Source organism: Triticum dicoccoides, chromosome 6B, assembly GCF_002162155.2.
Source record: "Triticum dicoccoides isolate Atlit2015 ecotype Zavitan chromosome 6B, WEW_v2.0, whole genome shotgun sequence".
NCBI classification, from domain to species: Eukaryota; Viridiplantae; Streptophyta; class Magnoliopsida; order Poales; family Poaceae; genus Triticum; species Triticum dicoccoides.
Genome location: NC_041391.1, coordinates 501929243 through 501939111, shown reverse-complemented (window position 1 = coordinate 501939111; position 9869 = coordinate 501929243). Strand labels below are relative to the sequence as shown.

Genomic DNA, 9869 nt, shown 5'->3' with positions numbered 1-9869 from the left:
CACCACGTTCGCGCAACTTGCTGCTTGGAGTGAACCAACAACAGTGGCGAACAGTCGTTGGCTATTGCGGTCCTATTTTTCTTACATATAAAAAACAATATTTTATGGGTCAACTCTATGGTGAAACTTTGACGGAAAATGCGAGGGCTAATAAGAGCATCTCCAATAGCTTGTCTATATGGATGTCTTCCACGACGTGAGTCCAAAACAGGCGTCCAATAGCTTGTCTATATGGTCGTTCAAATATACACATCCTCTAAATTGACCTCGACAATGTACACGCCTGGACAATGTGAAGGCGTCGTCTAAACTCAGTTGTAGTCATGATTTCTTCCTCTCCCCAGCAACGGCCCATCTGTCATGGTCCCTGTATATAGACGTTCTGATGCAAAACTGGATGTGTATATGAGGGGATCATTTTAGACCATTGTCTATATGAATATATAGACATCCAAATATACACATGCTATTGAAGATGCTCTAAGCCTAGACAAAGTTAGTAGTGACAAGTGACGCAGAAGTTCTCTGACGCAATATTTCGTAGCAAGTTCTTTGCTTTCCAAAAAATTCAAGACAAGATAGGAGGAGCCACGCACACACCACCGCAGTCCGGCACCAGCGCAGCACGCCCACACACCTGTACGCACAGTACTTGAAAGCATCTGCTGTCCACAAGCCTGATAATATCACCACTGCAACCTGAGAAGCTAACACCGAGTTCTCTTCCCAACACTGTCCATGGGTACCCTGGCCGGCAGTAGAAAACCTGTGGACGATCGTCCTCTCGGTCTGGGTCACAACCACCTCCAGACTCGCGTCCTCCTCCCGTTGAACAGCACACATAAATAATTCCCGCGTGCTATCCAATTATTACGTTAAAACATTATTCGCGCGTGCTATCCGACTGCCTGTCCCCAGTGGTCGACATGGAGAGGACGACGGCGAGACCTCAAGAGAGACGAAGGAAGCCTCTCCTGAAAACAGCAGTCTCGTCGTGCATGGGCACATCCCCATCACACGGAAACGCCAAGCCCCGAACGACCGATCTCCGCTGAAGCACGCGACAGACCGCCTGCACAATCCGGCCCACACAGCTGTCCGCCCCTTGAGCAAAAACCATCATTTTGCCTCGCCGGAGCCGTGGCCGGGCACTCAAGCAAGCAAGCCAGACAGCCAGCCAATCCAGGCTGCCCGCAGCCCGCTGCCGCGTCGCCCCAGCCCGGCCGGTATGAAACAGGGCGCGAGCGCGACAACGCCGGCACAGGCCAGCACAGCCGTAGCCGTCTCGTAGATCGTAGTTGTACCCACCTGCCCGCCGGGCCCTGTCCCGCGTACTGGTGCCCATACCTACTATACGCCGGTGTCTCGATTTGCGCAGCCCAAAAAACGCAAACGTAGTAGTACTACGTGCCTGACTGGCTACCTGGCGTGCCGTGCCGTTCCCCGAAAGAACCGGCCGTTGCGCCAGGTCGGCCCCGCCGCGTGCGCATGCTACAGGGCCCAGGCTCGACACAGCGCGGCACAGGTGCGCGCAGCTCAGCGCCTCGCCGGCGCACTCGTGAGGGTTCTGTTCGTACACGTTGCGCTCTTTTCCCCGGGGAGTGGGTGAAAGTGGAGCATTCTTTTTACCGGTGCATCAATGCCTACAGCTAGAGGAGGAGTAGGAGTAGAGCGGGTGATCTCTGACCTTATCTTCGAGTAGATGCGCGGCGTAGTCACGTAAAGAGATGCGCTTTCTTTCAATAGTGTCACTAGTCAAGCAGCACGGTATAAAGGGAGGACACGCATGAATGACATGACGTTAGACTAAGGAAAAAGGTGAATGACCTGTCCTGCATGCACCACCATTGAGTCCACGAATCCCCCAATCTTTGGTTCATGATGATGATCCATTCCACAACTAAACCTAGGATATATACAAAGGGTTCCCAGTTCGTTCTCGTGTCAGCTCCACGCTGCGCCGTCCGGGCGACTCCAAAAAGTTGGGAATCATCTCATCTCATGGCCGGGTTGCCTGCTCTAAAAGCCCCAGCCTACGCTTATAGACTGAAACAAACAGCCGGAGGTCCACACCATAGGTTCGTAGTACTACTCCGTATGTGGTACCTCCACTCGCCTGGCTCAGATGCTGCCTAGGCAACGAATCACCGTACCCCTGATTTTCTCCGACTTGCAGTTTGTTTGTGCCGGATAAAACAAACTTTGGCTGTACATTACCACTGTTGCCCGTCATCCACGGGCTTAATGATTGCCATCTAATTGGGAGATTTCGTGTCGTGTAAGGCTAGGGGCGACTCCTCCAGGTAAAGCTAAGTAAGGAAGGAAACAGTACATGACCAAATATGCAGCGACAATCAATGAAATTGTACAAATAATGCGTATACAAACATAGATGGGCACAGTGTAGGAACTTGCTAGGCCGGACCCCGCGACTTTGCATGTAGTAGAGGAGCCATCACCTTGTCTAGTCACGCTGGCTAAATCAATACCCGCCGACTTGCATGTAGGAGTAGGACCATCACCCGGTCTCATCCTGTACCCTACATACAGAAAGATAAGCCCTCTCTACCCGGCGGCCTTCCAAATCTAGCTTATCCACGCCCACCGGGACCGCCATTTCTTCGACCTCCTCTCTCTTGGTTCTGCAAAACAAGCTCGTCGCCGGCCCGTCTCATCCCTGCGTTCCACCGCACGTACTCATCATAAACTCGGCAAAACATTTTCTCTTTCCTTAGAAAACAGCCTGAACGCTTTGCACATTATAGCACTCTTTTCTCTCTAATCCCCCAAACTTTTGCCTACCGTGCCGTGGGTTTTTTCTTTTGAGGGAATGCCTACTGTGGGTGGGGGCGCTACCGATTATTGGTGTGGCATCATGATTGATTGGCACTCCATCCATGGGGCCATGCCATGGCCCCTTTGAATCTACCCCGCTAATGGCCAAACCATGACACGTCAAGATCGATCTCGTTATGCAACCAACGGTGGCACCCACGTGAAGAATTTACGTTTCGGTTCTCCAAACCTCCTCCGACCAGACAGAGAAGCGGGATGGGTCCTCTCCTCTCGTCCGAGGCCGACGGACGTCAAGCCGACCTCCTGTACCGTCCGTCCACTGTGTCATTCCATCATCTCCATGATCATCATTCGTCCAAATCACGAGATTAGGACGGTAACGTAGTGGATTGCTGGTGGCGTGCCGCGCTTGGGCCTCCGGAGGAGATACGACCGGTGACGGAGCCGAAAGCAGAGGTCAGATGCTAAGCATGCCTGTACGATGCTTTCTTTGTACCGATGGTGCCAATCTTTGTCCACGGGAACGAGATCGATCCTTAAACATGGCCGGCATGACCGGAGATTGGCACGAGTGAGACCGATCGCAGCGATGGCAACACCCGCTCCGGTTCACATTGGGCGTGTACGGTGTAGTACCGTACATTTTTCTCCTGCGTGGATACGGTGTACTGCCGTACATTGTCGCGTCACGCCTTGCTTTACACCTAAAATACCGTACTGTGGACTGTGGTAGAGTATACAGGAGTACACGATCTTTTCTTCTCGTCTCTTTCACCATGGTCGACACTCGACAAGTTAATTCACTACCAAAAATTGCTGACGCGCTCCCACTTCCGCGCCGCAAATCCCGGACGTGACAGTCGAGGCCTCCCCTGCGCACCCAAATCTTCGATTAGCGGCAGTAAATCAGTTTGTTTAATCTCTTCCCAAACCAACACCGCGCCACGTACCGGTGCTCGGCGTGATGCGGTGTGCGCTGTCTCATGACAGGCGCCGGCCGCTGCCTACAAGTATCGCGGACCGGCACGAGGGCCAAGGCAGAGCGGCGAAAAGTTTCGCCAAGTGTTGTCAGCTTTGTGCCGCTCCACGTTGTTCCCGAACCCTCTCCTCATCCCGGGGCCCTAGACTTGCAACGCTCGGGCGATTGATTTTCGCCGGGTTATCGCGGAAACGGTGAAAGGTGGGAGGGAGCGGGCCGCTCGTGTGCGTCTGGGGGCGTCTGTGGTGCGTGTTGGTCGGCGGCGATGGACCAGGTGCAGCGGAAGAGCAGCCTGAGGTCCTACGGCTCGGCCAAGTCGCTGTCGGGGTCGGACGAGCAGCCCGGCCTCGGCGACCGGCGGGAGGTCGTGCTCAAGATCGACGGCAACGGGAACGGCCCCGCGCCCTTCTCCGTTCCCGTCGGCGGGGCGGCGGGGAATGCCGGTTCCAACTCCGACGCCAAGCCGGCGCCGAGCAGGACGTTGCTCACCGCCGCCAGCTCGCCGTCCAAGGGCTGGGACGACGGGAGCTACGACTTCTGGAAGAACGAGGGCGGCGGGAAAGGGGGAGGCCCCGCGCCCCGCGTCGAGGACTTCAGCTTCAAGAACCGGCCGGCGCAGCCGCCCACGTCACCGCAGGCATCGTCCCCTTCCTTCTCGCCGAAGCAGGCGAGCGCCCCGGTGGAGGTCGCCGAGGACCCGCCCACGCGCCTCATCGGGAACTTCCTCCGGAAGCAGAAGGCGGCCGGGGCCGAGCTGTCGCTCGACCTCGACCTGGAGATGGACGACATCGGGAGGTCGTCACACCCGTCCTTGTCCAACTCCCGAGAACGGGAGACGCCGCGTGTCTCCTTCAAGAACCGCCAGTCGTCCTCGTCGTCTTCATCCGACTCCGATACCGGCGGCGGCCGTAGGCGCGCCGGCGATGACGGAATACGCAACACCTCCACTTCCACTCCAGCGGGGAAGGGCCCGCTAATGCGAGCCAAGACGCGCTCCCGGCTCATGGACCCGCCACCGCAGTCACCCATGGCGCCCCCTGCCGTCGACGAGGAGCGCAAGTCCTCTGCCCGACCTCCTAAGTCCGGCCAGTTTCCTTCGGGACGTATGACCGGAAAATCCGGCCAGTCTCCTTCAGGGCGCAAGTCGGGGGCCATCGGCAAGTCGGGCCCCATGGAGGAGGAGGAGGACGATCCGTTCATAGACGACGACATCCCTGACGACTTCAAGCGTGGGAAGCTGGACGCCCTCACCATACTGCAGTGGGTCGGCCTGGTGCTCATCATCGGGGCATTGGTGTGCAGCCTCACGATAAAGCCCTTGTCCCGGAAGAAGGTCTGGGAGCTGCACCTCTGGAAGTGGGAGCTCCTCGTGTTCGTGCTCATCTGCGGCCGCCTCGTCTCCGGCTGGGTCATCCGGATCGTGGTGTTCTTCGTGGAACGCAACTTCGTGCTGCGGAAGCGCGTGCTCTACTTCGTGTACGGCGTGCGCGGCGCCGTGCAGAACGCGCTCTGGCTCGGCCTGGTTCTCGCGTCATGGCACTTCTTGTTCGACGAGAACGTCCAGACAAACACGGCGGTGCTGCCCTACGTGACAAAGGTGCTGTTCTGCTTCCTCGTCGCCACGCTCATCCGCCTCGTGAAGACGCTGCTGCTCAAGGTGCTGGCCTCGTCCTTCCATGTCTCCACATACTTTGATCGGATCCAAGAGGCATTGTTCAACCAGTATGTCATCGAGACACTCTCTGGGCCGCCGCTAGTTGACGAAGACTACGTGCTTGCTGAGGTGCGTGAGCTGCAACGGGCAGGCGCAACCATCCCGAAAGAGCTGCGTGCCGCCTTGCCAGCCAAGAACCTTTCGGGCCAAAAAAGCATCCGGATCTCGGGTTTAATCTCCAAGGGAGACCAATCAAGCAGGCAGCTGTCAAAGGAGAAGAAACAGCGTGAGATTGATGAAGGGATCACCATTGACAAGCTCCATAGGCTCAATCAGAAAAACGTCTCGGCATGGAACATGAAGAGGCTGATGAAGATTGTTCGTTTTGGGACGCTCACCACAATGGATGAGCAGATTCAGCAGGCAACGGGAGAGGGGGATGAGTCAGCGACACAGATTCGCAGTGAATATGAGGCGCAGCTGGCCGCCAAGAAGATCTTTCATAATGTGGCAAAGCCTGGATCCAAGTAAGCATTTCTTTTGTCTTAGATACGCATCCGTATATTTTAGTTTGCAAGTTGCATTATTTTAGATAGACAACAACATCTTTCATGTAGGATTTTTCTCAAAAAAAAAACTGTAATATAATATTTCTGTTATTTTCGTAAACAGCATGCTAATTGTTGGACTCAGAGTGCACTGTTGTGTTCGCTGTTAATCACAAAAGTGGACATATTGCAGAACTTTACAAGAATACTTGCCCTCTGCCCTCACTTCAATATTTCAAATGCTGTAGTTCTAAGAATAGTGGCAATTTACTTATTCAGATTCTTGGCCATAAATGTATGAATAATGCAGGTACATATACTTGGCAGACTTGATGCGCTTCATGAGGCAGGAGGAAGCCATCAAAGCTATGCATCTTTTTGAAGGAGCACAGGAGCACTGCAGGGTCAGCAAGAGGTCTCTGAAGAACTGGGTGGTAATGATCTTATTACCCTACTATCTAAGTTGCATGGAGTTATCATTGATTTCTGCCGACAAGATAACTTTTCTAACATATTCATATGGTTTCTTCTGTAGGTGAATGCATTTAGAGAGCGCAAAGCTCTTGCCCTAACACTTAATGACACAAAAACTGCAGTTAACAAGCTCAACCAGATGTGCAATGTTGTTGTTGGCCTCATAGTGTCTGCTCTCTGGCTTCTTATTCTGGGCATAGCCACAACACATTTCTTTGTCTTCATCAGTTCACAGCTTCTTGTGGCAGTTTTTGTGTTCGGGAATACTATGAAGACAATTTTTGAGGCAATTATTTTCTTATTCGTGATGCATCCTTTCGATGTCGGTGACCGCTGTGAGATTGAAGAAGTTCAGGTAATGGAAATAGCTTCTCGGTGCTCCTTGTTTGTTTAATACTCCCTCCGTCCCAAAATTCTTGTCTTAGATTTGTCTAGATACGGATGTATCTAATATTAAAACGTGACTTGATACATCCGTATTTAGACAAATTTAAGACAAGAATTTTGGGACACAGGGAGTAGGATAATACCTTGCATTCGCTGACTGACGTTTTAAGCGCTTGAATTTCAGGTTGTTGTGGAGGAAATGAATATCATGACAACAGTCTTCCTACGTTATGATAACCTGAAGATCTATTATCCGAACAGTGTGCTGGCCACCAAGCCGATTTTTAATTTCTACAGAAGTCCTGATATGGGAGAAGGAATTGACTTCTCTATCCATGTTGCCACGCCGGTGGAAAAACTGGCTCTCATGAAGGAAAGAATACTACGGTGCGTATCGGTGCTTCTGTTATCTCAGTTTCCTGTTGACAGTAGGTGTAAATAAACATAACGTTGGGAGCTTTCCTCTGCTACTCGTCAAATTCAGTTGGCAGGCATGTATGGTCAGTGTGGGAACATACGCATATGAAGTTTGTGGTGCCATTTGCTGCTGATATTACCACATCAAACTAATAGCTGTTTTTTTTACTTGTGGCCACAGTTACATTGACGGTAAGAAGGAGCATTGGTACCCCGGTGCGATGGTTGTCCTCCGAGATGTGGATGACACCAACAAGCTAAAGGTATCCATATGGCTCCGGCACACACTCAACTTCCAGGACATGGGGATGAGGTTCGTGAGGAGGGAACTCGTGCTCCAGGAGATGATCAGAGTGCTCAAGGACCTCGACATCGAGTATCGGATGTTGCCGCTGGACGTGAACGTGCGGAACGTGCCCCCTCTTCAGTCCACAAGGATGCCGACGACATGGAACTATGCCTGAAGCGGCGAACGCGAGGGCCAGAAGATACAGCAGTTACCTGCAGGAGCCTGGCAGCAGCAACTATAGCGGATAGCCATTAGCTGTTAGTTTGCCTCCCCCTCAAAAAAAAAAGCTGTTAGTGTGTCTGATGTGATGAGTGTGTTCTGTAGTATAACAAGCTTTCGTGCACTTGATGATAGGCAATACAGATAATGGCCATTGGAAATGTTGAAAGCGGCCTGCCGTCGCCGCTGAAACTTTTGTTGAAAGCACGCTGCTTGGCCCAGCTCTGAATATCTTCTGGTGATGGAACGAGACGACGGCTTCAGCCGTCTCCTCCACGCACGGTAGGCCAGTGTCGAGCGGAAACACGACGCCGTTTCGCCTCTTGACCCGGCAATTCTGACGCTGACTGCTCATGGCGAACGGTGCGAGCAATCGCGCTGCTGTGAGTGAAGTCGCATTCGTGGGCGTTGAGGGGTTGTCTTCTGAAGCATCTTATGCAATGGTGGTGCCCACGAAGCACCGCCGCCTGATTCTTAGTTGGAGTCGTAATCGTGCGAGCCATGGTGGCTGCCGATGCCAGTGTTGTAAGAGCGACTGGTCTGGTGGTGTTCGAGCAGGGGAGAAATGTGGATGTGGGTTTCAGACTGGAGCTTGAGAGCATTGAGAGGCTACAAGAGGAGGGGCTCGTTGATGCTGAGCTTTGTTGTCGTAGGGCCTCTCTGCTAGCTGAACTCAATGAAATCCTCACGAACGAAGAGTTCTTTTGGCTCCAACAATCTAGTGAACGCTGGTTGCTTAGAGCATCTCCAGCCGTTTACTTCCCCAGGGGATTGAAATATCGCTGCCCTGGGGGCGCGCCGGCTGAAATATCAGCGTGGGCCGATCGGGTTCCCAACCGCCACCCCTAGGCGCCGATTTCTAAAGGTTTTTTAAAAATATACTCGGCCAAATTTTGGCCAAACACAACATAGATTCGGCGAAACATACTCGTTTTTTTACATATTGGAAACATAATCTAAAACAAAAAAAAGGAAAACTACTACTACTGTCGCGCCGCCTACATGCCGAAGAGCTTGCTGAAGGCGTTGTAGCCGCCGCCACCGCCGTCGTCGTCCTCCTTCACGCCGCCACCGTCCCTGCTGGACCCCTGCCCGAGGTCGCCCTGGCGGACTGGATTGACTGGCGCCGACGCCTCGTTGTTGTTGTTCTCGAGGACGATGACGCCGCTCTCGTCACAGCTGTGGTGCCGAGCGGCGATCTCCTCTAGGGCGCGGCGCTGGCGCTCCGTCTCCAGCCGGGCCTAGTCCTCACGCGCCCACTTGATGGCGGCCGCATCGGCGGCGACCATGTCGTCGTGCTCGCTCTTCACGGCGACGAGGCCCGGCTCCGTCTTCGGCTTGACGAGCCCGGAGAAAGGAGCAGACGAGGCATGGCCGCCCTCGTTGATGACGATGGCAGCGCCGCGGGTGCGTCGGCCGAGCGGCATCTCGATGGGCTCGGCCTTGACCTTGGTGAGTGCCGGCGACCCGGACGAGCGGGAAGAGGAGGAGGAGCTCCCGCCCATCATGCGCCTCGGCAGCCAAGGGCCGCCACTGCGGCGGGGGACCGGGGCTAGGGCCGGGGCCGCGGGGTACTCGAACGGTGGCTCGTTGCCGCCCTCGAGGTGCTCGAGGACGAAGTGGAGCGTGCACCCGGGCATGCCCCACCACAAACGGCGGCCGTCGATGTTGTGGCGCCCCCTCACCGACACGTTGTTGGTGAAGGTGAGCTGCTCCTCGTGGCGGCATTGGAAGTACGCCGCCCAGTGCTCGTGGTTGTTGGCGGCGTACTCCGGGCGGCCCTGCACCTCCTCCGACAAGGAGGCCCGAACGCGCTCGATCTCGCCGTGGAAGTGGGCGGCGGCGATCGGCTGCAGGGGGACGGGCACGCCTCTGGCGCTGAGCCTTCACCGCCCCGGCACGCGCATGTCAGGCGGCGCCGGGTAGTTCCCCTCGTGGAGGAGGTGGACCTCCCACTCGTGCAGGTGGCGGTGGTCGAAGCCATTTGCCGCCGCTCCATCTTCGGGGAACCGCTTTCCCATCGGTGGGCGTACATGCGGTGGATGTAGACGGCGGCGAGAGAGGGGCGAGTGTGTCCACCGGCGAGGGGAGGAGTCGCCTTTTATC

The 9869-nt window shown here is 54.7% G+C and overlaps 1 protein-coding gene across 1 annotated transcript; it reads left to right on the top strand.

The window, feature by feature from the left end:
• The first annotated feature begins 3829 nt into the window (after positions 1 to 3829).
• LOC119322243 (mechanosensitive ion channel protein 6-like) lies at positions 3830 to 7967 on the top strand. Its single transcript, XM_037595737.1, has 5 exons — positions 3830 to 5956; positions 6288 to 6411; positions 6513 to 6806; positions 7023 to 7225; positions 7437 to 7967. The coding sequence occupies exons 1-5, from the start codon at positions 4041 to 4043 to the stop codon at positions 7717 to 7719; spliced, it is 2820 nt and encodes a 939-aa protein (XP_037451634.1). The 5' UTR covers positions 3830 to 4040; the 3' UTR covers positions 7720 to 7967.
• Positions 7968 to 9869: the final 1902 nt, after the last annotated feature.